Source organism: Drosophila innubila, assembly GCF_004354385.1.
Source record: "Drosophila innubila isolate TH190305 chromosome 3L unlocalized genomic scaffold, UK_Dinn_1.0 0_D_3L, whole genome shotgun sequence".
NCBI classification, from domain to species: Eukaryota; Metazoa; Arthropoda; class Insecta; order Diptera; family Drosophilidae; genus Drosophila; species Drosophila innubila.
In genome coordinates, this window is record NW_022995376.1 from 22,975,771 (window position 1) to 23,003,591 (window position 27,821).

At 33.9% G+C, this 27,821-nt stretch overlaps 5 protein-coding genes across 5 annotated transcripts; 3 read left to right on the top strand and 2 right to left on the bottom strand.

The window, feature by feature from the left end:
• Window positions 1–293: 293 nt before the first annotated feature.
• On the bottom strand, window positions 294–6,638 carry LOC117787723 (tyrosine-protein phosphatase 69D). Its single transcript, XM_034626323.1, has 12 exons — window positions 6,375–6,638; window positions 5,592–5,694; window positions 3,602–5,427; window positions 3,296–3,544; window positions 2,993–3,236; window positions 2,045–2,933; window positions 1,829–1,975; window positions 1,649–1,759; window positions 1,406–1,585; window positions 1,033–1,340; window positions 829–964; window positions 294–572 (listed from the first exon to the last, which is right to left on the bottom strand). Exons 1-12 carry the CDS (start codon window positions 6,463–6,465, stop codon window positions 495–497), a joined length of 4,362 nt encoding a protein of 1,453 aa, XP_034482214.1. The 5' UTR covers window positions 6,466–6,638; the 3' UTR covers window positions 294–494.
• Window positions 6,639–7,216: 578 nt separating this feature from the next.
• LOC117786572 (probable small nuclear ribonucleoprotein Sm D1) lies at window positions 7,217–7,998 on the top strand. Its single transcript, XM_034624900.1, has 2 exons — window positions 7,217–7,366; window positions 7,595–7,998. The coding sequence occupies exons 1-2, from the start codon at window positions 7,353–7,355 to the stop codon at window positions 7,953–7,955; spliced, it is 375 nt and encodes a 124-aa protein (XP_034480791.1). The 5' UTR covers window positions 7,217–7,352; the 3' UTR covers window positions 7,956–7,998.
• A 439-nt stretch (window positions 7,999–8,437) lies between these two features.
• Window positions 8,438–11,738, top strand: LOC117787091 (ankyrin repeat domain-containing protein 12). The gene is made up of 3 exons (XM_034625536.1): window positions 8,438–8,700; window positions 9,730–11,345; window positions 11,406–11,738. The coding sequence occupies exons 1-3, from the start codon at window positions 8,568–8,570 to the stop codon at window positions 11,583–11,585; spliced, it is 1,929 nt and encodes a 642-aa protein (XP_034481427.1). The 5' UTR covers window positions 8,438–8,567; the 3' UTR covers window positions 11,586–11,738.
• Window positions 11,739–11,932: 194 nt separating this feature from the next.
• LOC117787092 (hsp70-binding protein 1) lies at window positions 11,933–13,268 on the bottom strand. Its single transcript, XM_034625537.1, has 5 exons — window positions 13,127–13,268; window positions 12,989–13,066; window positions 12,395–12,932; window positions 12,128–12,336; window positions 11,933–12,060 (listed from the first exon to the last, which is right to left on the bottom strand). Exons 1-5 carry the CDS (start codon window positions 13,169–13,171, stop codon window positions 12,013–12,015), a joined length of 918 nt encoding a protein of 305 aa, XP_034481428.1. The 5' UTR covers window positions 13,172–13,268; the 3' UTR covers window positions 11,933–12,012.
• Window positions 13,269–13,686: 418 nt separating this feature from the next.
• Window positions 13,687–27,762, top strand: LOC117789215 (vacuolar protein sorting-associated protein 13D). Its single transcript, XM_034628306.1, has 18 exons — window positions 13,687–13,908; window positions 13,973–14,763; window positions 15,044–16,108; window positions 16,628–17,538; window positions 17,604–17,740; window positions 17,826–17,963; window positions 18,035–18,650; window positions 18,707–18,838; window positions 18,924–19,281; window positions 19,340–20,138; window positions 20,201–20,453; window positions 20,524–20,668; window positions 20,836–24,228; window positions 24,287–24,499; window positions 24,564–25,427; window positions 25,493–25,801; window positions 25,863–27,467; window positions 27,535–27,762. Exons 1-18 carry the CDS (start codon window positions 13,812–13,814, stop codon window positions 27,592–27,594), a joined length of 11,886 nt encoding a protein of 3,961 aa, XP_034484197.1. The 5' UTR covers window positions 13,687–13,811; the 3' UTR covers window positions 27,595–27,762.
• Window positions 27,763–27,821: the final 59 nt, after the last annotated feature.

Sequence of the window (27,821 nt, forward strand, 5' to 3'; positions counted from 1 at the left end):
TTTCGAAAAAATGACGCTTACGTTATTTATGCAAATAGGGCTCGATATAATCAGTATATTGTAAGCAAGTCAAATTGTAAAGTAAATCCATATTCCATAAGCATCCAGAAATTTCGATCTTCTGCTGCTTGCTACATAAATTGAAGATAATATTTAAAAACACAAAAATGGGGCTAGTCTCTTAAATGTAAAAGATACATATTTTATTTATTATTTTTTTTACACGAAATCTTATAAAATAAATTAATATACTTCCTTTGGTAGCTTTATCAATATATAAATACGCACATACAGACATTTACATAAGCATCTGTATAGACACATGTATTGTATAAGGTTAAAAATATAATGGTAAAAAAATGTATACGTTCGGCGCATTCAAATACTCGTACATACTATATGTAGTTCCATGAAATGTACATTTTTATAATATCTATGTATTTTATGTGTAAAGTTCCCTACACTTATCTTATGAGTAGACACACAATATTTCCTTAATCCACAATATTTTCCGATAATTTATGTAGATCTGAATAGTTTATAATGGCGCGATGTAGGAACTCGTATTGTGCCTGCAAATAAACGCATGAAAGATTATTAAAAATTGTTAGTAAACTATTATGGGGAATTTAAAGAACTAATTGGCAAATTTAATATTTTTTATTTTTATTTTTTTCAAACTGGAAAGACCTGTTTTAATAGATCTGCCAACTTTACAAATGAAAATTTACTGCTGACTCCCAAAATTATTTTGAATAATTTAAAATATGAATATTGAGCAATACAATCAGTGGATATTTAAATACGTATAATATTGCTATAACTTACGAATGAATTAAGAAGTCCTGGTCGCTGAGATCGCAATTTCCTTGTTGTTGAACATATATCTACGCTCTTTTCGAATCGCAGATGCTGAACCAAAATGCACATAGCAACAAAAATTGAACTTCGATCAGTACCCAAGCTGTGAAAACAAATTGTTTGTATTTTAAACGGTAGTTCATTAAAATTGTATGATAAACAGAGAATTACCTGCAATGAACTGTAAGGGGAGATCGGCAACCATTATTTTTATGGCTTTTGTAATGTTTGTGCGCTTGGTCAACAAGTTCAATTATTCCTCGACAGACTTCAGGAACTTCTCCATCAACCGTAGGCCACCCATTATATTGAAATTGGGTTACCTTGAGAGTATCATCTATTTTGCAATTTGTTACATAGAATTCACGCCGTGTGTAATACGGGCAATTTTCACTGTGTACGTATTTTACGAGTATTTGATCGTATTGAATTTCATCATCTGCCCAATAGCGTGGACACTTCCTTGGACCGTCGCCAATCTGTAAGAGTAATTTTATTCAAAAATTTAACTCTGGGATGATGGAATATTTTCTATTAAACATACTTCAGAAATCATTATAAGTGTGGACACACTTTGCTCTGAAATCATTCTCCAAAAGTCACCAATAGTACTTTCTAAAGGATCTTGTGCAATGATAAATGATTCAGTATTATCATATCCTTCAATAAACGAAGCATTAATGTATGTGGAATTATCCCTCATTGGTACTGGACTTAAAATAACCTAGAATGGATATTGGATAGAATCAATATTGGATATATTAATTTAAAAAGTTTTTATACTTACTCTATTACGGTCATATGGAATAACTTCATGGCTTCTATTTTTCTGCATATTCTCTTCAACTTCGCCCACGCTGCAGGTCTTATTTATCTCATCAGTTGTATTAATTAGTTTCTATGTTTGAAAATAAATTTATAATTATTAATAATGAGCGTGTAAGACAATTGTCTTCATGGTACAAACCTCAAATTCGGTTTCTAGCAAGCATTTTCCGTCATTAGGCTTAAACTTAAGGGATTCAATGGTCGATTGCATCAAAGCTAAGGGTATATCCGTGTTTCCATATGTCGCAGTGTCCAACAATGCACGATAAAGGAAAATGTATTGTTTCTGTGAAAAACATAAGTAACAGTTGATTTTTATTTATATTATAATTATTTAAACAGATTATAATCTCACCAGTGATTGAACCAAGAAGTTACGTTGATGTCGTAAATCGCACACGGTATTGAAGATTGAAACCATACTTTCTTCTTCCAGTTGTTGTACCAGAGAGTCAAGAGCAACAAGAGTGCCAGTTCTGCCAACACCAGCACTGCAATGTACCAATATTGGACCCCTTTGCACCGAGTAGACGGAATTAATTTGTCGTATAAACTTTATGATACCATGAGGATGCTCTGGAGCCATAAAATCTTTCCATGTTAGATAATGGTACTGTGTTATTTGTCGATGATCTTCCTCTTCACCAATTAGATTTGATTTTGTGATATCCAAGGATCGTATAATGTAATCACCAGTTTTTCGTTCTGTTGTAAATTTCACTGATATATCTCCAAACTGCTTGGAATCGAATACCCTTTCGGGCCAATATTTTGCGCATTTTGATTTATTATACTCCTCCAGATTCGTAAGCATTACGATAATCTCTAAATGTTGTTCCCATATCATTCGCCAGAAATCGTTTATGGTGGTTTCCATGGGACCTTGAGCGCAAATAAACTTTTTCCTTTCCTTATATCCAATCACAAAGTTAGCGTTAATATAATCAGTACTTTGATTTCCATTAGTTGGAGATAATTTCACTCTAGTTTGATCATATGCCTTAATATCAGGATATCTATTTTTGCAAGCATTTTCCTTCATGTCACTATTTTTCGTCGTTCGATCGCTAAAACGATTGGGCAACATCTCGTATTCTCGTAGAAAACCATAATCTGTATCCTTATGTCGATTTTTATAGGCTGTAACCAAATCTAATTTATGGATAGGTCCTGTATCAAATCCTTTCTGATTTCCAGATCCGATGAATTGACTATGATTATTGATTCGACGGCCAAAAAGCGCTCTGAAAATATAATAAAAATATTAAGCATAAAGTACTTAGCATTCAGTAAAGATAAATACCTTAACGAATCCCTTAGGGTTAATGTATCTTCATCAGGCATTGCGTTCTTAGTCTTATGATGATGAATAATCCATAACGTTACAAAGATGACAATAAATCCAAATGAAATGGCCAGAACTTTAATCCCAGTATTCAAATAGAACTTTGTATCATCGAGGGTTTGAATCTGTTCAGCTTGAGTTGCAGGAGTAATTACATCAAAGTAATCACTATACGCCCTAAGAACAGCATCTTCGGATCGTACTAAATAAGAGAAATGATTTAATATTGTTGTAAACAGTAAATTGAATCATAGCACTCACCAATAATTTCAATGAATCCAGTGTAGTTCGAGTTTATATCTATTTCCCCGTCCCATATGTCTGGATAGATATTTGAAGCAACTTGATCTTGATGATTCAATGGAATGTCAGTGCTTAAATTTGTATCCTCTTTTCCCATTGCAACTGTAGGATTACGTCTCCTACGTTTTCGACTTTCAAGCATTTTAATCGAGTTTTCTGTTAGATTACCAAGTTTGTTTAGATCTTCTTTTTGAGGCAAAGCAGGATCTGTAATGAAAAATCGTTGATTAATAACCAAATAAAGATTTTATTAACATCTATTACCTATTTTTGCTATAGCGTCTTGTGTTTTAAAAAAGGGAGTGCCCTTCAGACATTTGCGACATAAATCATCATTGTCAATTAGATCATCGCGTTTAGTAGTAAATCGCATTTCATCTCCTAAGAATATTTCCGATTTAAAGTAACGACTGCTGAGCATTTCTGCTAAATATGCATAGTCTTGTGGTTTACTAATATTATTAAGTTCATGATAAGTAGCTTTATTTAACTTTTCTGGATGTGGTAGCTCTTTGTTTTCATTTATTATTTTAACTAAATAGATTCGATAGCAACATATAGGTCCATTTCTCTCGCTTATTTTGGGCAAGTATAGTTTCAAAACATATTTGGGACCATTTTTAACCTTTGTCCACATGGTTTTTCCAATGCTTTCAGGCGAAGAGACAGGCATAAAGCAATTAGTTACCGCTGGTTCTCCAGTCTTCTTATGCCTTGTAATGGCAGAGACTGTAACAGTATAGTTTGTATTGGGACTGACGCCTTCGTAAATTGTTTTGTGACTGGGCTCATCTACTCTTCGAATTTTTGGTCCCCATTTCTCACTGTACTCATTTCCTCCTTGGTTGTATGTATAATTTCCTTCCAGGTTTATTAAATATGATATTATTTTTCCATTTGGAGTTTTGGGCACGTTCCAACTAATAGAAATGGAATTGAGCCTGGAAATGTTTTGCTGATTGCAATGAATTTTCAGATTCGTTGGTTTGGTTGCGACTCCATCCATTGTAGTACCATTTACAATTTCTGACCATGGACCACATGTCTTTGTTAGATCACTACAAGCCCGAACTTGAAATTCATAGTCTGTTGCGGTTTTCAATTTATCGAACATATATGGCAAATTTCTCGAATTCTGTTGGTAAATGGCCTTTTCAATTAACTTTGGCACATCCCCAGATTCGGATACAGTCAATTCATAGTATTGAATGAATTCAATTAAATCTTGGGATGGTGGATTCCATCCAATCGTAATTGTCGATGCTGTGCTTCCAGTTGTTTCAACTTTTGGAATGAACGTTGGATCATGATCTAATGTGGTGACTGCTAATGGATATTTATTTGGTGATCCGTCACCAATCGAGTTTTTTCCGGTGATACGTAAATGGTATGTTGTATTTGGCTTAAACGTGTCCAAGACATACGATGTATGGTTGCCATTTATATAGTGTTTATAATATTCGAAAGTCGGTGAACCTTCTTGTGAATACTGTATAAAGTATTTTTGAATTGGATCGTTGCCATCGTATGATGTCCAATTAAGGAATATTTTGTTGGCCCCAACAGCCTTCACATAATCAATACTGATTTGTGGCACTTCCATGACAAGTAATGTTATTTCACTAGATATGATCTCTTCGCCGCCAGATCCATATAAAACACATTTGTAAGTTCCATTCTCCTTTTTGTATACTTCAGTAAATTCCAACGTAAAATTCAATCGTGTTTCACTCAACTGAGTAATTCCGTAAAAGTTTTCCAAATCCGCAACATGACTTCCGTCTCTTAGCCATTTCAATTGCTTATTTGTCGTAGTATTTTGGGGATAAATATCAAATATACAATACAATATGGCACTTTGTCCAATCTTTCGTTTAATTTTGTCAGCCGTACTTTGAGTGATTTTTGGTTGAAGGAATGCTTGCAAATTATATTCAATTGAATTGTTACTTTTAGGAAGCTTGCATGTATAGTTTCCAGTATCCGATATAATGACATCACGTACGTGAAGTACATTATTATATTTAGTTATACCATTGCTGCTGGCACTGATGTTATCATCCGTTATAATATCAGCACTAATTGTAAATCTGTAAGTAATAAATAACAATAATATTAATAAGAGTATTTATTATTGTTTTAATAGTCAGACAGTTGTCAGTTGTAATAAAAGACAGTAATAGTTCCAATCATAGTAAGATAGATTTTCTTTGCTTAACTATTATTTTTACAAAATATTTCTGGCATTGATTACCTGGTATCCACAGTATTAATGCTTTCATTATTAAAAATCCAAGTAGCTGGCTCGTTATCAGATAAACACCCCAGTGAAGTGTTTGTTCCAATTTTCACCCATTCTGTAACAATATTAAAACAAAAGAAGTTAATAAAGTGAAGCAAATATGATAGCTAGCATATAATAAAAAAAACGAGCAAGTCCGTAAAGTATAAAACGTAAGATTTTTTTTTCTTTATCAAAATAATATGATCGAATTTAAAAATTTGTCAAAACAGTTCTTTGTCCAACTGTAAGTAATTCAATATCAGTTAAAAAACTATTCTACGCGGTCGATTGCAAAAGAATATAATGGGCCACCGGGTGAGTAACTCAACTGTTGACGGGGGCCGGTCTGAGATACCCCTCCCTCCATAAGACTATGTCATACATTTGCACAATGATTAGTATACACTGGCTCGGCCATTTTAAGGGTGCACTGCATACAAAGTACGAATCAAATAAATACACCTTATTGCAAGTGTCATTTATCATTCTTCAACTATCGTTTTAATATCCATTTTAATAAAACAACTAAGGCGGTATGTGCACTCATTTATGTATGTACTTGCACACATATGTACATACATAGGTAAATATTATACACATACTCCGTTTGTATCTCAGTCGATAAATTTGTGTATATGTATGTGTGTATATATATTAGAATAAAATGATTCAAATAACAAAACCAAGACATAATAAATGGACTTGCACATATTTTCGAACAACTATTGAACATTTTTAACATTGTATTTATACCTCTAATAGATTCCTGCCCAAATACATTGGTAAATAAGAAAAGTAAAAGAGTCACAAAGCCATATATTCGGTGTTTGTAATAACACGCCATCGCCTAATAACTATGTGAATCCTTTTCAGTATTTAAAAGGACACAATGAAGTCCCCTTCCTTTTTATCAATTTCACTTTTGTACACCTTTATAAAAACATATTAATTTATTTCTGGTTCTAGTTTATTAAAAACTGGCTAGACTCTATTTGGCACAGGGTGTAAGAGGAGCAAAAAAAATTCTCAACAGTTCCCGGACATTGCGAAAACGTTTGGGCACTTGGGAACAAGAGAAATGGAACACTTTCGGATGAATTTTATATATCGATAGCATTTACCCACATTTACACATGTAGTGTATGAAGTGCGTTTATTCAAGATTTCATTATCACTTGATAACGTTTACGAAAAGATCTGAATAAAAAATTCCGTGGAAAACTGTTGAATTTTAATAAGGAGTACTTAAAATCGTAGTCAAATAGAGAGGAGATTAGAACTTTTGCCTAACTAATGACTTATAGAATTTAAATATACAACAAATATTATAACTCTAACAATAATAATAATTCTCTGTTAGTTTTATATAGGTGTCTGACAACAAAAGTTTTTTTCACTTACTTGCAAATTGTTATCGATTGTTATACTACAATCACAAGCTCGCGGCTTAGAAATAAATGCAATATTTTTTTTTGTTGAATCAGTAAAATAAATTTTATTAAGATAATAAGCAAAATTAAACATTATTTTTAAATTTATAATCGGAATGTATGAAACTTCGATGGTCTTTTGATCAAGCACACTTGTGAGTAATCGATAAGAAAAATGCGACGCTATGTTGTATACGTATATTTTACCAGTAGATGCGGCGTTGTAGTTTAATAATTTTCGTTGCCGGCTCAGCTTTTATTGTATCTATCTAATTTTTGGCACAGTTCTAAATAAATAAAAATGAAGTTGGTGAGGTACGATAAGTATATTAATACAACAAATGTGATATTATAACCTGAATGTGTTATTTACATGTGTGATTATTAATTTGTATACTCATATGCATGTGTGTGTACATGTAGAAATACATGCGACTGTCAAAATGCATATGCAGAATATGACGATAAAAACCCCGCGCAATGTTCAACATATTTTTCGTAAACAACTTTATTATAAATAATACATCTAACATTATCTTTTAGATTCTTAATGAAGCTAAGTCACGAGACTGTAACAGTTGAATTGAAAAATGGCACTCAAATCCATGGGACAATTACTGGAGTCGATGTTGCCATGAATACCCACCTAAAAAGCGTAAAGATGACCATCAAAAATAGAGACCCAGTGCACTTGGAATCCTTAAGCATTCGTGGTAACAACATACGTTACTTTATATTGCCGGATAGCCTGCCATTAGAAACTCTGCTAATAGACGACACTCCCAAATCGAAATCAAAGAAAAAAGACAGCGGTCGTGTTGGAAATCGTGGACGAGGAAGAGGAAGTCGTGGACGTGGTGGTCCCAGGGGTCGTGGAAGAGGCAGGGCACCCACCAGACGTTAAATATGTAATACACAATATAATAAAAACTTCAATACTGGATAAACTTTCCCATGCTTCTGGTTCATTAAATGAATATAACCAACAGACACTTCAGAAGCCTTACAATGGCTCCCATCAAGCCAACAAAGTGGGTAGAGCGTAGAGCTATTTATTTTTACTTAGATGCCTTCAACATTCTTTTATTAAATCGGATTTGTAAAATTTACAAACAAAAAATATTTTTGTAGTTTTTGGAAAGACGTTGCCACCGGGCAGAAAAAAGCTGCCATTTATTTCAGCGTTGCGAGACCTAAAAAACAGATCTAGATCATATAGCTGAAATTGCGACAAAAAATAGCTAAAATACTAGCCAACTTTTGTTCTGGCTTCGAAATTAAGAAATTGGCTATAAATAGGGCTACAATTTATAAGTACCATATTTCTTATTGTTGCCAGATCAGAAATTTTGTAGGGTGGCAACCTTTGGACCGTGTGGCAGCCTTTAGGCCAAAACAGTGTTTCCACACAAGTGTTGCCAAGATTTTAGGGGGAACAAAAGCTGTTTCTTGCTGGAAAGCATCTAAATTGTTAAATATTTTAAGTTTTTGCATTTGCTGTTTGAATTTGGGTATTATGCCACCCCCAAGACCAAAGGGGATAGGATTTAATACAGGGGTCACACCAGCTAGGCCCAGCTCAAACACCCCCATGTCAGAAAGACAACAAATGGCTTTATTAATCCAAATGACAGCAACCTCCTCAACAGGTAAGCCAAATGTAAATATGTATGTCTCCAAGTACATACAACATTCCTTGTAGCTGTGTAATTGCATAAGTATAAAATGGAGTTTTCTGCACGACAATGCTTATCCTAAAATAATGAGTTACAGTGTCATGAAAAACATCTGTTTGTGCGCGTAATATGTACCATTCTACTACACACATGCATACACTGTACATGTGTGTGTGTGTGCATATGTAAATTTTTTCATGTAGATACATATGTATGTAAGTATACTTACAATTTTCAGTGTGATCTTTTTCACGCCGTGAGTAGTAAATTGTGCAAATGTTTGTAACATGCAGTGGAAAGTAATTGATAAAGTATTCACATTTACTACTAATGAGCCTTCGTGTCTGTAAGTGCGTAAAAAGTAACGCAGAAAATTGTTTTTCTATGGTGATAAGAATTAAGCAAACATAAACGCTGCGTTGTTGCTTGTTGTAAATTTGTGTTATTGCCTGGAATGCACATTTTGATTTAGATTTGTGAGCTTTAGGTGACAAAAAGAACACCTTCTGCCCATTACATACACTTGCACAAAGTAGTACTCCCTTTTACCTATTTTCAATAGTAATTATGTAAATATAAAAAAAAAACCAGCAACACTGGCAATGTAATACCCTCTTTCCACAAAAATTTTCTCCATTTCAACACATATTTTCCAGAATCATAAAATATACATTAGTTGGAAATTGTACGATTATACAATTAATATCATAATTTGAAAAAAAAAAAAAAACAATAAAAGACATTCAGAAACCAATCATGTAATTTGGAAATAAAGATTAGGAAACCCAAATAAGAAATAATCTAGTCGAGAAAATAAAATGCAAAATTAAGAAAAATTAAGCTACTTTTGCTGGGAATCGTTTAGGCAACAAATGTAAATTTTTATTACAAAAAAAAGAAGAGTAAAACGAATAATAATATACTTAACGGTGTCATGAAAAGAGGGTATTAGTTAAATAATTATATTTAAATTTAATAACTTACGTTTTACATTTCTTTTAGAGACATCTCGTGCGCATTCAAAGAAAAATGATAAGAAAGGAGATGCAGATATTGACGAGCTCAATGTTACGGAAAAGCAAATAGAGATTACTGAAGGTAAAGACAAGCCAGCAATCGACGATGGTACTCAGGATGGCAAAAATGTAGAGCAAAATATAGTTCAAAGTGTCACAAGTACAAAACGAAGTTATTCGGATATTGAGGAAGAGTTCGAGGATCATGGAGATGATGTGAAAAAGAAGAAAAGGAAAGATTTAGATGGTGTAAAAGATGCGAAAAATCCTTCAATTAAGATATCATCAAAGATCGATAAAAACTCCAAGTTAACATCTACAAAGAGCTCACCTTCAGGTAGTAAATTAAGCACAACTGTTGCTGATAAAGAAGTGGACGTAAATAAGACCGTTGAGATTGAAAATGAAACAGAAGGAAGTGAAGATTATAAGAGCAATGATAGTCTGTATAATGGTGGTCTGAAAGTGCCACCATTAAAAATTGTTATTCCCCAGCAGAATTGCTCAATTGATACAGATGGAAACGTGCTGCGAACTGGAAAAGTAGCTGCATCCCGAAATGCAGCGCTCCCTTATGTGGTCAGCTCTAATAGCGATTCAATTGATAATATATTATCGAACCAATGCCTTAGTCCTCATGAAAGTCCACAGAAAGTTAATATTGCTTGCTCCACAATTTTGGATGATAAAAATATAAAGCTCTTCAATGACGAAAAGAATTTAAGAGTTCTGCGCAGTTCTTATCGAAGTGGCGTGACAAGCGCTGAACGCAGCTCTAACAATTCATCTCCGCAAATGCAAAGTAGCTCTCCATCTCCAGCATCGTCGAATCATGCTAATGATAATGCTGACATCAAGGTATCATATTCAAATATGACATCAAGCCCGATTCCACAAAATCAATTTGATCACGACGTTTTGCCGAACGTGCCGAGCCCTTCAACTTCTTCAACATCGTCGTCTAAGGAGATAATCTCATCCTCAAATGCTGACCTACATCCGCGAAAACGAAAAATAAGACCCAAAAATGCAAATGATGATAATTCAAAGATATCCCAAGCTGATACATCAATAGCCTCTGGCGAATCTCATCCACATGATTATCCCTTTACAAATGGATTCCAAATGTTTTTAAATATTCGACGACAAGTGGAAAAGAAGTGGAAGAATTTATATCCAGTGAAACCACGTCCACCACAGGGATTTAATGATTATCTTCTGACTAAACGATCATACCTTCTAAATGATAATGTGGACACGCCAGAAATAGAAATACCGGACGCAATACCGGAGAGTATGAGATCATTTTACCTAAAACAAGAAAAAGCCAGACGAGAATTGGTCGAAGAACATACGGTGGAACGAGAAAAACTTTGTTTAAATGTTGAACAAGAAATAATCCGAGTACACTCAAAAGCAGCCAGAAGTATATCTGGTCAGTGTGCGCCATATTCCGTTTGTACATTCTTAAAAGATGATGAAATCTATAACATGATTACGCCGGAACAAGACGAAAAAGAAAAGAGTGCCCGCTGTCGATTTAACGGTCGATTATTGCTTAGTTGGCTACAAGACGTTGACGATAAGTGGGAAAAAATAAAGGTAAGCTTATAATTATAACTACTATACTACGGACACTAATAATATGTTGTTACTTTTCAGGAATCTATGGTTTTACGACAACATAATGAAGCGGAAAGTCTTCATGCAGTACAAGTAATGGATTGGAATATATGCTTAAAACAAAAGAAGTTGTGTGACTACATATTTGAATCCACTGTAGACAAGAATCATGTACCTATCGTCCATGTCGGAGAAGATTTTGACACATTACCAGCATGAAATTGTTCGGAAATTGATTCTAGTTGCAATACTTTATTTTTATTGTATTGATTACGATTACTCGTAAAACTTGTAATATTCATTTTCTTAACGACACACATTTATTTATTGTATATTTTCTCAATAAACGTAAGCCAAGAACTGAGTATTAAAGTTTGGAATGCCATTTAATAGCAAGGTTTGGTAATTGTATTTATTCACAAATATAAGAAATAATAAATAACTATAAATAGAGGATCCCTCAAGTTGTGTTAGGCGGTTGGCGCAGTGTGGAGCTAGGGAATTTAAGTGGAGTTTTAGATTGAGCTATTTATTATTATTTCTTATATATGTCTATTGTTTTTAAAATAATGTGGTAATAACAACAGCATTAATATTAAATAAAGCAATTAAATGAAACCGATTACTATTGAAGTATATATCTCATTTATTTTGTTATCGCATTCAAAATATTTCGCGCATACTTGATCATCTCCTAAAAAAAATAGAAAGAATTATATTTTAAAAGAGACATTTATGATTATATCCATATACAAACTTACTTCACAAGTTTCCGATAAAACTTTGTTATTGATTATTTGTTTAAGAATAACTGCAACTTCCTTTTGTTGCAAAGGAGTAATTTTCCATTTACTATTTAATGAAAGGGCAGATAAAGCGAATAGCGTAGCTTCAAGCTTATCCTCATATTCATCTTTAGCCTCCAGATTACTTAAAAGGATTTGTGCGGCATTCTGCTTATTAATAAGATCTGTAAAGGTAAATAATTTTGTAAATATGTTATTTCAAAATGTTATTATTATTCTTACCCCGGAATGAACTATCATTTGATGACAAAGATGCTATCAGAAATGCCGACTTTATATAGACAGTGACATGAGTGGAGCTTAAGCAAGATAATAGAGTTTGAGTTCCCTTTGTTCGAAGAAACTCTTTCAGCCCTGCTGGAAAATTTTGAATCAACGATGATATAGCGTAGATCGAACCCCGAGCTAAATCCTCATCAGCATCATTCATGGTTGAAGTAAGTACTGGAATAATCTTCTCGTTTACAAAATAGTTTTGACAAAACTCATTATTTTGTGACATTTCTGCTACTATGTAAATAGACTGCGGTCGTAAGTCACTATTTGGTTTTCTGATATATTCCAATAATGTAGTTATTCCTCCTGTTTTAACAAAAGAATTTGCCGCATCAATATCATCAATATTATCTCGAATAATATCCAAGCATTCCAATTTTTCTGCCGTGCTAACAGATTCATTTTTTAAGTTGGCCAGTGCGTATTGAACATCATCGACTTTCATTGTCATCGACTGCAGTGCTCCCTGAAGGAATTCATTTCTCTGAAAAGATTTTATAATAATTAAATAATTAAACAATTGCATAAACATTTTAATACCTGTGCATCCATTTCGATAGGATCTTGATTTAGCTGGCTTCCTTCTTCCATATTTTCAACAGCCAATCTCAGCAATCCCTGCAAAAGAATAAATTATTAACAAAATCTTTGTATCGATTATCATGTATTTGTTATTACCTCTAAATTTTGTTTTCGGTTGGGAGGTAATCTGGCAGAATCCATTTTGTATTTCAATTATTAAACAAAATTTATAAACTTAAGAGAATTCGTATACTTTGATGACTGTAAATAAATAAAAACATGTGGGAGCGCACTAATATTGAAATTTAGGGATGTAAAATTAAAGAAATCTATCGATGTGTATCGAAAGTTATCGAACAAGTTATATATTTTGCGCAAAATTCACTTATAAAATCCTCTACATTTTTGGCAATGTATTTTCGAAAATCCGTGTGTTCCCTTGCAATTTTTCAGTCAATTCTGTGGAGTATTTCCTTGACATTTGACTTCATGGGAAAGCTTCCTGTCACTTTCGGAGCCGGGTACCTTACGGCAATATATTTAAATAGAAAAAAACTGAGATAAATAATATTTTTCCTAGAAACATTTCTTATTTAAAATTAAGAAACATAAAGATTTTTGGTTGTTTCATTACTGCTTCTTTGCCAATAAAATTTTATGTTTCTTTCCAACGTTTCAATGCAAATGTTAAGTTTATAGTTATGTTATGTGTTATGGTTCTACAGCTGATTTGTGACTACATTGGATTAAGTGCTTGCTATTGTAGATTGCTTGTAAAATACAAATAAAGATAAATAATATTGAAAATTTAAGGCCGCAGTGAAACTGTAAGGCTACAATAATGTTAAGGGACTTGATAACATGGGTCTTAAATACTTACCTCGGAAAGTATTTGGAAAATTTGAACTCTGCCCAATTATCTGTTGCGCTGTTATCAGGTAATGCTATGAACATGTATTTTGAGAATAAATGAATAAACAAATTGCAATTGTATTATTTTAGGGGAAGTAGAGCTTGAAAACATTCCAATCAGAAAGGATGCGTTGCGGTCGTTTGGCCTACCGATTGAAGTATCATCGGGGAGCATTGGTAAAATTAAACTTCAAGTGCCGGTTCGTCAATTTCGAACGTCGCCGTGGTGCATATCCATAGAAGGATTGTTTTGTGTCGTTTGCCCCAAGGATTTCGAAAATTGGGATGAGGCGAAGGAGAAGCTCCTCGATTTAGAATACAAGCAATCTGTCTTGGACACAGCAGAAGCCAATTGGCGGTCCGAAAAAGGAAAGCAAGTTGAATCCTATTACTTTTCATCGTACAATAATTGGCTAAAATATGGCACAAACATGGCAACAAATATTATTGACAATATTGAGCTTAAAATATTTGATGTGCACTTTCGATATGAAGATATCGTGGACGTGGGTAATAGCAAAATAGCCGCTGGCATGAGAATCGGTTCCCTAACTGCACAGACCTGTGATTCTAACTGGACAACTGGCACAAATAAGACGATTAATAATGATATTAATTATAAGATCGTCGAATTAAAAGAATTGTCTTTATACTGGGATATATTACATGATGATATTAAATGTCAGAAGTTCTCAAATCTAGAACTTCTAGCAAATATGAATTCGACATGTCAATTACGTCCCCATGAATTTATAATAAAACCCATAAGTGCAACAGCTAGATGGAAACGTGAGAAGTCGCCACAAGTTATTCGCTCTAAGGAAAAGCCCAGAGTCTCTTGCGATCTCTTAGTGCCTGAAGTAATTGTTGTGTTGTCCAAGGTAAGATAAACATATATTTCTGCAAGTCCTCCTTACATCTTTAAATAAAAATATTGCAATTCACAATTAACATAAATTAAATATAATTCTGTTTATGCAGAATGTAAATGTAAATGAAAGTAAAATTTATCTTTCTGGTGATAAGACAATCAATTCTAACTATCTCTATGCAGTGGACTTAAAAAAATGATAAATGAAAATTCTGTTGATACCAAAAATACCAAACACCAAAAAAAAACTATTATTTATTTTTACTTTTATTTTCTCAATAATATTTCAGGCGCAGCATGTTCAAATACAGGATAAACTTGCCGGAATCCGCCAGATAAAGGAAATATCGCAGTATAGATTAAAACGACCAGCCTTCAGTATTTTGGAGAATCCTAAAGCATGGTGGAAATATGTTCTCGTTTGCCACGGACGGGCGCTTAAAAAGAAAGATGAAAAGTATCTAACGCTTAAAGAGAACCTAAGATATATGAGAATTTATCAAGCTGTAATCTTAAATCCCAACGAAAATTTGTCCACCGAGGACAAGGAGTTTAAGTCCTACATTGAAAGTGATAGAGCAGTTTCGGATTTAATCATTCTGCGCCGGATATGCTTTGAAAAAGTATTCACCAAAGGACTGGCTATTAAATCGTACAACGCCACAGGCAAGCGGATGTTATTTCATTGGTTTCCAAACTGGATGGGATGGTACGGTACCAATAATGCAACCAGTACGGAACAGGACGAATCCTTGCAAAATTTAGAAGATGATATTTTGGTTGCCTTAGAGCATTCACTACAAAGTCAATCAAACTTTAAGTGCGACACTGTTTTTGGATACTTTACCATTGAGCTCCTTAAAGGATTTGTTATCTTGCAAACAGAAGAAACCACGAAAAGTGAAAGCAATGCATGCATTGAAATGCAGTTCAATAATTTATCATCCTTCCTTCAATTAAATCCATTGTTTACATCCTATGTGGTAGGAATATCTTTGGGTGAAGTTTATTTATTGGATAAAACAAACAATGATTCAAAGCATTGTCATTTAATAAAACCACAGACAGAAAGATCATCATTAGCTCATTTGTCGGATTTGAAAATGACATCCAGTACCACAAATAAACAGGATCCATTATTTCAGTTACAATATGAAAATGACGATCAGTTACAATATCGACTTTTAATTAAATCGAAGAGCTTGGATTTAATATATAATCCAGACGCCCTTGACTGGATCTTGAAATTCTTTACGAAATCTAATAATGTGCGTCCCATAATTGAAAATAATAATCAAACTGGAAAAGAAAACAACTTTTTCAATTCTTGGAATCAACTTTTTCTTGGAAATGAGGTTAGTATCAATTAAGAAACTATCTTTTATTATTCCCGTAAATGCCCGTATTAATATCTATTTATAAAATTGAAAAATTTAAGACAATTTAGGAAATAGCACCACTGAAGATTCAGCTCACACTTTGCAGTTCAGTAATTACTATACTGATAACACAAAGACACATATTTCATAATTTAAATATGATTAACAACATTATATTTTATTTTATTTATCCATTTTTATCCGTTATTGTATATAATTTATCAAAATACTCCCTTAAATTTTGAATATAAGTAACCAGTTGTGTTTGTCTGAAATGTTTCATATCGCTTAGACAATGTTATCTTATAATTATGTGCTTTTGTGAATTCATACACTTGCGCCGCTTCATTACACACACTTTCACATTCTTTTTTATCAGATCGACTTCAAACTCAAATATGAACTTTGGCACGCCGAACTTATACCTTGTATCTTGCTGAAATGTATATAAAGAAACAGCATAATACTAAAGTTATGATTTCGTTTTATTTTAAGCCGAATCGGAAAAGTTGGACTTTTGAAATTGAAGTATTTGCTCCACGTATAATATTTTTGGAAAACTACAAGATCAATAATTCGTTAATGGTTCTAATGGATTTTGGAAAATTTCAAATGATTAAAACTGATTTTCAAAAGAAAAACTCAATATTTACTGCAAAGACTGAAGAAATTTATACTACCGATAGCAATGGTGATGAAGAGGAAACATATTTAACACCATGCTCAACTCCTCCTGGATCAGAGAAAAGCGGCTCGGAATCTCCAACTATCCATGAGCATTTCTTCAGGGATCTTATCAATAAGAACAGTCAACTGGAATCAGTATTGCACAGTAAAATTTATAATACATACACGATAAATTTTACAAATCTACAAGTTCTAGTCTGCAAATACCAAGAGAGATGGGAGGCCAGTTTAAAGTCTTCATCGAATTTTCATTTGATTGACAAATTCAATATTACATTAACACTTAAGCAGCGTATTGTGTTTACATCTGATCCAGATTATCCTTCCTTTACGCTTTTTGGAACATGTCCCATGATTTTAATTCACGGCAATGAGGAAAGAATAAAACATTTCTTAAATATAGTTTATCCAATTACAAATAGATCACGGTTTAAGGAAAAAAAGATACAGAAGCCCGAAAGTAAACTTATTGCTGATAATTATAATGTTAATGGAAGTCATTTAGTTGTTCAGTTTGCAATTGGCCAATTAATAATAGAAATGCAATCGAAAGAGAAAAGCATTGCCGAGCTGCAAATCATTGGAGCTAGAGCTGGTATTATAACGACAGGAGGAAAATCAACCATTACAATGTCTGTCCATGGATTATTACTTGTAGATGCCATTCAATCATTCGGTCCAGACTTTGAGTTATTGGTGGCCAGTCATCGAAATGTTGGGTAACTAATTTAATTTTTTATATTTAAAAATTTCTGTAAATTATTGCAATTTATTTTAATTTCAGAATGGATAGCTATTCTGGAAGCCTTAAACATAGTACAGCCTGTTCACCTGTTACACCTAGCTCACCAGATCCAGCAGATTTCCACAGGCCAACCAGTCCGCACATTATAAAAAAAGCAGTGCAAAATATTCAAAGCGGTATTTATATTTTAAATACAATTTAAGAGAATGCTAGTAGCTATAACGAATACTTTATTTTTATGTTAATTTCACATACTTTTAGAATCAACAACGGAATACTTTGAAGAAACTGAGTTAAATGCATTAATTAACATTGATATTGTTATAATGGCACCAAATGCGAATAACTCAAACTACGTCCATACTACGAAAATATCATTTAATAGTTTGGAAATCATTGGTAAGTGTATAAAAAAAATTGTTCAGAAAATTTTAAATTGATGCTTAACAGAAAACTGTATTATCTTTCAGCTAACCAAGAGACAATACTTGAACTATTAAATTTTGCCGAACGAATTTTCCATGGTCAAAAAATAATGAAACACGTAAGCAATAAGAGCGATAAAGAGGCTGCGTTGGAGTTAAGCGAATCCGAAGGATCTCTTAACCACAATCATAGTGAAATAAATTTCGACTTTTTTCGGTTAAATGTTTTGATATTATATACCATAAAACAAGATAAGTATTTGGACGTTGCCCGAAAAGTTGGTACGCTTACAATAAGCGAAGCAAAAATAAATATTTCGATGCAATCGGGCTTAAATATAATTGGATCGTTGGGAGGAATACAAATCATCGATATTACGCCGCAAGGTATTCGACATCAGCGAATTTTGTCAATTGGTAAAGATCCAGAACCAGAATTATCCCGTCAATCAGTACTTAATCAACTCTCCAACGAAATTTATTTAAATAATTCCGATGATGATAAAAGTGAGCAAATTGATGCTTTAAGCTTTACAACACAATGGAGTAACAATACTGCAATAAGTCTACAATTGAGAATGGCGTCTGTTTCGTATACTCACAATCCTCGGTTTTTACATGACTTCAATTTTTGTATTACAAATTTCAAACATGGACTGAAGTAAGCTACTTACCCTATTATTTAGATCCAATTAACAATCATAATTATTTTTATAGAGAATTTTTGACTTCAATTGGAAATAAAGCCACAGATATAGCCAAAGAATTTGTACAGCAAATAAAAGATGTTAATGCTCAGACAAAACCAGAAGAGTCAAACAAGTCTTGTGAGGAAAATTCCAGGATCTCGTAAGTTGTGTATAGATAATTGTTTCAGTATCTTACAAGTTGTTTACTTAACATATATATATATATTAATTTTTTTTTAATACAGCCTTGATATTATAATAAACAGTCCCATAATCGTTCTTCCTGTATCGAATGATAGCAAAGAAGTTTTCATTGCTAATTTGGGAAAGATTTGTTGTCGTAATGATATTGATGAATCGCTGGAAAATATGAGTAAAGATGTGATAGTCAAATATTTAATAGAAGTAAAAAATATTAATTTATTCTCATTAAATATAAATGAACAAAACGAGGATTGGGCGTTCACTTTCCCCATAGCAAGCAGAATGTATGCGAATAAACAAAAAGCTTTTCCAATACTTCATGATACTGCAATATCTTTGAAGTTGAATCTTGGATATGGCGATGTAAATGTCGAAGAGAGGAAAATTCAAACACTCTCGGTAAGACTAAATAAATATTGAAAATTTAATTTAAAAGTTAACATTACTTGTCTTTTAGGTTGAAGGAAGCATGGTGGAAACTCTGAAAGTCACACTTTATCGAAAGCAATATAAGAATATGCTAGAGTCTATTAAAAATGCCACAAACTTTTCGAACGGCAATGAAAACATAAAACCAAAGATACAAAACTCAAATATAACAAATTCTAGTGATTCCATAAATGAAGTACAACGTTTAAGCACAACTGTAAAGTTCTCAGTACCCGTACTTGAAATTAATCTTCAAAATGAAAGTCATGAGCCCTTAGTAAATGTTACATTTAAGGACTTTTTTGTTAAGCATCGTATTAGAGGCAACGAAGAAGATGTTAAAGTTATATTAAACTCAGTTCTAATGGAAGACTTGAAGTCGGATTTGTCATCCCCGTTTAGAAATATGGTTACATCGATAAACCTGGAAAACAGTTATCGAAGGAAAAAACAATCATCATCATCGTGCCCGGACTTACCGAGTTTCTGTAGCAAACACAAGTCGATATCAACATCAGTTCCCACCAACCTATGCGAATATATAAAGCTGAAAAATACCGAAAAACAACACAAATCAAAATTATGTATCAAAAAAGACTTAAGCGATCAAAAGAAACACAATTTGGTTATTTATAGATCACATACCAGACGTTTACTTCAACAGGGCTCAAAAACTAAAATTGAAAGCCAAAATTCCATAGAGTTTAATTGTTTGAACTTAACAATTTGTGTAGACAGATGGTATACGATATTTGACTTCTTTGGCTTAATTGCTGACACGGAAAAAGCACAAAATTTGATTGAGAAAAAAGATATTGTTCCACAAAGTAAGTAACTCAATACGTTCTAGAATACTCAATATTAATCGATTAAATTTATATATTTTTAGGTGTGCCGGAATTTAGCAGCAAACTAAATGTTTCCATACGATCGTTAAACTTTAACCTGACTCGCAATGAAGCTGTCTTAACTAAAATAAATGTATCTAATGCAACATTTTCTATAATTCAGGAGGCTTCGTTTAAAGCCATTGAAGGTTGCTTGGGATCAATTACGGTATACGATCTCACCAAATTTGGATGCGTATATAAGGAAAGGTTTTTAACGAGTGGCTCAGAGGCTTTAAATTTTGTTTATAAAAGGTATGAAATAATATTTTCTGGTTAATCCACCTTATAGTTTCTAATTAACATTTTTTTAATTTGCTGACAGGAAACTTACTGATCTGGAACCATTAAATAGCATTAATGCCGATGCAGTACTATGGATTAATATGTCATCGGTTCACTATATTCATACCAAACGTTTTGTTGTCGAACTTCATTTGTTTATCAAAGATTTATTACAACTGCAAACGGTAACGTATCTAGTATTTGAAGTAGATATCTTGTTATAAGCTGTTTTTGTATTCCTTAAATATATATATATTTTTTTAAAATCAAATTTAAGAAAAACTTCCATACCTTTTCGAAAAATCTTATAGTTCTGAATAAATTAATTTAATATGTTATTATTTATTTGCAGCCCGTGATAAGGAAACTAAAGAAGCATAACGTGGACAGGGATCGAAGTGAACAGCCGTCTAAGATAAAGCTTTGCATACAAGCCGCTTCACCAATAATAGTTCTGCCAGCTTGTTATAATAGTAATCATGTTTTAATTGCTTACCTTGGACAGTTTACTTTGAAGAATAGCTTTCATTTTGCCAGTGATGAGTGCATCATAAGTAAAAAAGGAATTACTCCAAGTCCAGATGAAATGTTGGACGTTATGCACATTGATTTGGTCAATATCAATTTCTTTTCGGCGGAACGAAGTATTCAGAAATTGGAAACCAATTATGACAAAGAAGTCTTTATCAATATTGCAAATACAATTTTTATAAAGGGCAATAGAATATTCAAGGAATCCTGTTACCTCAATGTCCAAGTGGAGCGAAACCTAACAACTGCGAATACTCGAGTTTGTCCGGACATAAGTGTAAAAGGAACATTCTCAAGACTAAATGCAACACTAAATATTCAAAATTATAAGCTCATTAGAGGACTTTTAAGCAACAATATTGGCGAACAAATAGACGATGTTTACAACAATTCATTAAGCAATACGTTTACTTCAATGGAAACATTTTCGGCATTGAATTTATTTGCTAAGACTGAAGACTCGACAAGGATTATGACTTTGCTTTCAATAAGGATTCTTCTGGAGGACGTATCAATTTTACTTGTTCTAAATACGAATACCATGCCCGATTTTGTTCTAGAACCTTTGGCTTGCATTCACTTTATACGATCTCAGTTAGAAATTGATATGTTCAGCGATGGGGCACAGGATATAGATCTGATATCCAGCAACATATTGATTGTTGACGAACGACCCAGCGAGGGTAAACATAATGCAAATAATGTTTTTAGAAACATTTTACAACCGTCAAAGAAAAGTTCGCCTCAAAAACATTCGGCACAAGTCGAAATTCATTGCAGAAAACGAGTGAACTTATGTAAATATACCATAATGTTAAACGATATGAGAGTGATTGGAATCCTGGACTTTTTAGAACATTTAAAGAAGTTTTTGGAGGAAGACTCCTTACCCGTTTTACCTGTAAGTCCGAAAACAAATCAACCATTGCAAATGGATCAAGCAAATTCGCAAGCATCGGACACTTCTGTGGTAGAATACATAATTAATGTTACAGACTCTGAGATTATTTTCGTAGAACAGTGTAACCGATTGGATTCTAATGCTATCATATTAAAGAGTACAACGGTAATCTCATACAAACCGAATAACAGTTGTGTACCACTGTCTATAAATATAAATCATTTGGAAATCTTCTCCTGCATATTAGACGCTGAGGATGAAAGTGCGCTATCGATTATTGATCCATTTACATTGAACATAGAAATGAGAAATAATTGCCTAAATATTGTGGTACAAAAGCAATTAAATATACGATTATCGTATATCGATATGAAACTGTTTTTGAGAATGATAAGCACGATACCAAACCAGACTTCAAATCCACAAAATGTGTTGTCCAAATCGAATTCGGAGTTTGAAAAAATCGCTCCTCTGCTTGCAATGGGATTTGAAATAACAAATTGTTGGTATGCCATGGAATTAAACAATTGGAAACTTAATGATGCCGCTCTATGGCTATCCCAACAAAAGCGAAACACGACCCAAAACCCGGCATTGGAATTAAAAACCGCAGTACTTGATGCCAATTGCATATCCATATGTGTGATCGATGATTGCATGGATGCGGATGTGCCCCTTCTTGAGGTATCCCTTACAAAAGTCTTGCTCAAATATAAATTTCAAGGAAATGCAATCGAAGTTGATAACCTGAGCACCAATAATTCAGCTGAGGGTGATCTGGACACAGAAGTAACGCTTAACTATTACAATCGCCGATTGAGTGGATGGGAACCTCTGGCTGAGATCTGGCAATGTACTGCAAAATGGAAATACAAGAGACTTAATTTTGACAAAAGGAAACGATTCGAAATCTTTGTGAATAGTAAACAGTTGCTAAAGTTGAACATTACCTCAACGTTGATTGAGCTAATTCATATGGTTTCCAAGAACTGGACAAGCGATTTCCATTCCCTGGACAATGTGAAGAATACAAATTTCCGACAACGATCTCCATTCGTTCCATTTGCCTTACAGAACCTCACCGGCTCAGCACTTCTCTTCAAACCAATCTATGCTCAGCTGGGGGATTTGACTTGCTCGGAGCTGCATCAATTAGAAATCATTAAGAACTGGATGACCGTCGAACCCAATGAAATTAAGACCTTCGATTTTAGTCAGAAGAGTAAACTGAGGCATATTGACTCACATCTATTGAATTTGCATCAGATTTTAGTTCAAATCCATGGTTGGACATTGATTGGACCGATTTCTATAGATAAAGTTGGAATCTACTTTCGAACAACCATATTGGATTCGCATTATGAGAAAAAAACTCGCATTATCTTTGACATTTCGCTAATGGGATCTGCACAGAAGCTCATTAAAGTCATGTCCCCCCTGAGAATAATAAACAAATTGGATCATGACATTTATTTGAAGAAAGTATTAAATAAAAATCATTTTGATGCAGTTTCAGCGATAAGCACGATTACTCCCAATGATCAACAGTGCGTGCCGCTAAAGTTTCTTGATGCATCATTATACATTTCCCATGTTCCCAATGATGGCAAAAGATCCGCAAATAGTGCTGATGTCGATGACGTGGGATTCAGTAATGATGAAATAACTTGGAAAGACTCCGGAAGTGATAGCCCGTCGAATTTGTATACCTGTTACGACGTTAATAAAAGTATACTATACACACTTATCAATATAAGCAAGGAAATGTATCCTTACAAGGAGAAAAATATGCCGGGAAATACGATTACACTCTTATCTCCGCTAATGTTGAAAAATATGCTCTGCTGTGATTTAATTTTCAATATTAACGGATGCAGTATTGGCCGTATAAATGCCTTTCAAAGCAAGAATATATATAATATAAATATTTGCGAATCATTCAACTTAAGCATCACTTTGGATAATTTCCAAGTCTCCGGTCAACTTAAAATTCCAACGAATCACATCGGCGTCGTTGAACCAAAATTAAAATTAATCGATTCAAAGAATAGAGAACTACATCTTCACATATCGATTCAATGCTTTAAAGGAAAGGGAATAGAAATATATATAAGTGCGCCCATTTGGATTATAAATAAGACTGGCCTTCCACTCATCTTTAAGCAAGAAGGTGCTACTAATATTGGTGCAGGTCAATTTGAGGAGCATGAAACAGCTCGACAAGTTTCTCCATTGATGTTCTCATTTTCTGATCAGGAAGGATCACCTTCCTTGGAAGTGCGACTTGGCAACTCCTTTGGTGCCAACAATCAGGTAAATGTTATCATAAAAAAAAAAATAACAATATTTATAATTTTTGTATTTTTGGTAGTGGTGCAAAGGTTTTCCACTGGTCAAGAATATAACACACCGAGAGTTGCGCACGGAAGGTGGACCTGGATGCTATACAATTGGTATAAGTGTTCGACGTGGTCGAGGATTCTATTCGAGCACGACCTTTGTGACAATGTCCCCACGTTTCCATCTCTATAACAAAAGCGGACACCAGCTGGAATTCTCACAGAAATGCAATATCGTGCAGAATGTATGTATTTCAAACAGAACTATTTATTATCAATATTAACATATTTGTTTTGTTATTTATTTAGGAATATGCTCATTCATCTCATATAATTTCGGCGCCGATTGATTGTAATTTTCAATTTCATTGGGCGAATTGGGATCGGGAACCTCTGATATGTGTGAGAATGGCAGATGTTGAATGTTGTTGCTGGTCGAAAGGCATACCCATTAGTGAAGAGCAGAGTTTGTATATTAACATAAGAAATGAATGGTGCGAAATGTTCTTCTTGAGATTGGAAATCATATCAAGGGATGCGACGCTTATACTTTTATTTACTGATGCCCGAAGCTTACCACCTCCAATAAGAATCGACAACTTCTCAGAGGTTGTTGTGAACTTTTCGCAAAAAAATTCCAGACCCATTTGGTCTACGCCAGTTCGATCACAGTCGTCATTATCATATGTATTGGACGATCCCTTAGGAACACAAACATTGCTTATGGAAGCCCCAGGAGGAAACATTATCGAATTTCCAATTGATTTATCAAATAGTAGTAGATCGTTAACTTATTCAAACTTTATATATATAGCATTTCATAACACCTTTGATCATTTCAAAAGGGATGGTGATAAACCAGATGAGAAATACCAACAATTAGTCTTAGGTGTCTATGATAGAAAAGTGATTATTATGGAGAAGAATTCTGGAGATCGCTCACAATTGTGGCTTATGAATTCTAATGGGCAATTGGAACATGAAGGATCCACACCTCCGATCCAATCAAATGAAGGAAGCGCTGTCCGATTGGTATTAGATTTAGAAAAGCCCCCGAATCCAACAGAGTTTACTCCTCTGGTAGTTCGCACGCCCAATAAACAAAGAGTCACCACACAGACTTGGAGGTTTGAGAATGGACGACTTATGTGTCACGCGAATATGTGCGTTCAGGTAAATCATTGTCATTCCTATTTTCGTTTATATTGAAATCTACTTATACATTATTTTTATTACAGTCGTATAATGGAAAAACGGGTTTAAAGCCTGGAACACAGGCAGTTTTGGGATGTATTAAGCATAATTCAAAAAGTACGGATACGATACCCATCCAACAACACCTCGTGGCCCAAAAGTTAAGACCTGGCTCAGGACAATTGGAAATATCTACAAAAATGGATGGACCAATTCGCACTGTGCAAATTTGTGATATTAAGCTAAAGCCAAATGAGATTATTTTAGCGCCGGATTTATTATGGACTCATGCGTCCTTCAACAACAGACAGATTATTGATAAGGGAAAACCGCAAGCCGTTAGCGAATTTCAGGTATGATTAATTAATTTCTAAAGAAGACTCAACAAACATTTAATAATACTTTTTATTACAGATAAATGTAGAACTTCCCAAAGGAATTGGTATATCAGTAATAAGTCTTAAACCCTGCGAGGAAATCGTATATATTAGCCTGGACAACATAATTGCAGAAGTTATAGACAGTACTATGGAAAAGTCCATTGATCTAAATATAGCATACATCCAGATAGATAATCAATTAATGGATGCTGCCAGTCAAGTGACTTTGCATAGTTGTATCCCAACTGACGATGCTCAAATGAATGCGTTGCTCTTGAAAGTGAAAATGTTGCCCAGTCCAAATAAGAACGCTTTGATTTTTAAGCATTTCACTCTGGATATAAAGCCGTGCATTATGTATCTGGAGGAAAAGCTCATACTGAAAATGGCTGCTTTTCTTGGATATGGCAGAGAGAGCAAACAGAATTCGTTCCTGCCCTGCGATTATGAAGATTTTGTAAAAGAATCCTTGGAAAATGATATGAAAAGATACTACTTTGAATATTTTAGAATCGAGCCGACTCAGGTTCGTCTTTCAGCATTCACATCGTCAAAGTTACCGGAAGAATTGCAAAGTACGAAAAAAGCTTTGGGCTTGACGTTGATCAAATTTGAAGATGCTTTAATAGAGCTTGATTATTTTTCGGACAAGTATCATTTTGAAACAATCGACATTTATCTGAGAGCGATTAAGAAGCATTATATTAATCAAATCAAATGGCACGCCGCATCGATATTGGGAAGTGTTGATTTCTTGGGAAATCCACTGGGATTCGCAAATGATTTGTCGGAGGGCGTATCTGGACTTATTTTCGAAGGTTCTGTCAAAAGTCTGGTTAAAAATGTTACCCATGGTATTTCCAATTCCACGGCAAAGTTAACAGAAACATTATCAGATAGTTTGGGTAAAGTTGTCCTGGATGATCATGATAACGAGACAAGACAACGAATTTTAGAGCTACAATCAAATACATCCGGCGGTCACCTTGCAGCGGGTATAAAAGGCTTTGGATTTGGTTTGCTCGGTGGAGTTACAAGCATTGTTCGACATACATATGATGGAGCACAAGCTGATGGCGTTCCCGGTTTTCTCAGTGGCTTAGGAAAAGGATTAGTGGGTACGGTGACAAAACCTTTAATTGGAATGTTGGACTTGGCATCGGAAACAGCAAGTGCTGTTCGTGAAACAAGCAGAGATACACATCGAACTTCACCAAATCGAAAGCGTTTACCCCGATGCATAACTGGTGCTCCTGGCGGACTTTTGCCTTCATATTCTAGTCGTCAAAGTAAAGGTCAACAATACCTTTATTTAATAAATCGCAAAAACTTTATGGAAAAGATAATATTTTACGAGCCAAACATTTGGAGTGATAAAGAGGCAAGATTACGACTTCTGGTTTCCACCGAATACGTTCGCATGTTTTCTTTATGCGATGGAAACCCAACCGTAATGTTTGAGGGACACCTTAGCGACATACTATCATGTCATCATTTGTCTACAAACACGGGAATTACCCCGTCTGCAAGCAAAGCTTCATCAAGCTACTACATAGAAATATCTATTAACTCACCAAAAATCACACGACCACGAATTCGCTGTCGAACTGAGGAATGCGCTGAAGCTGTTTCAAGATGTGTAAGCTGATTAAACTAAATTATCCTATCCTGCCTTATACTAATGATCTCTATATATTTCTTTTCAGATAAATTACGCTAAAAGTGTTTTCGATGAACGTGAATTGTCGCTCATAAAATATTATTAATGCTAATAATAATAAATAATTATTTTGTATATATTTAAAGCCGGCTGTTTTGTTAGACTTCAAGAGAGGTGACGGAGATAAAAAGAAAACATTCAAATAAATACATAATACTAATACTCAGACTGCTACAATTCATTGAGTTAATTAAAATAGCGAATAGCTTGTTAATTATATTTGGTTTTTTTTATTAAAGAGCCGTTCCCATAAATTGCGGAACTTTGTCTATT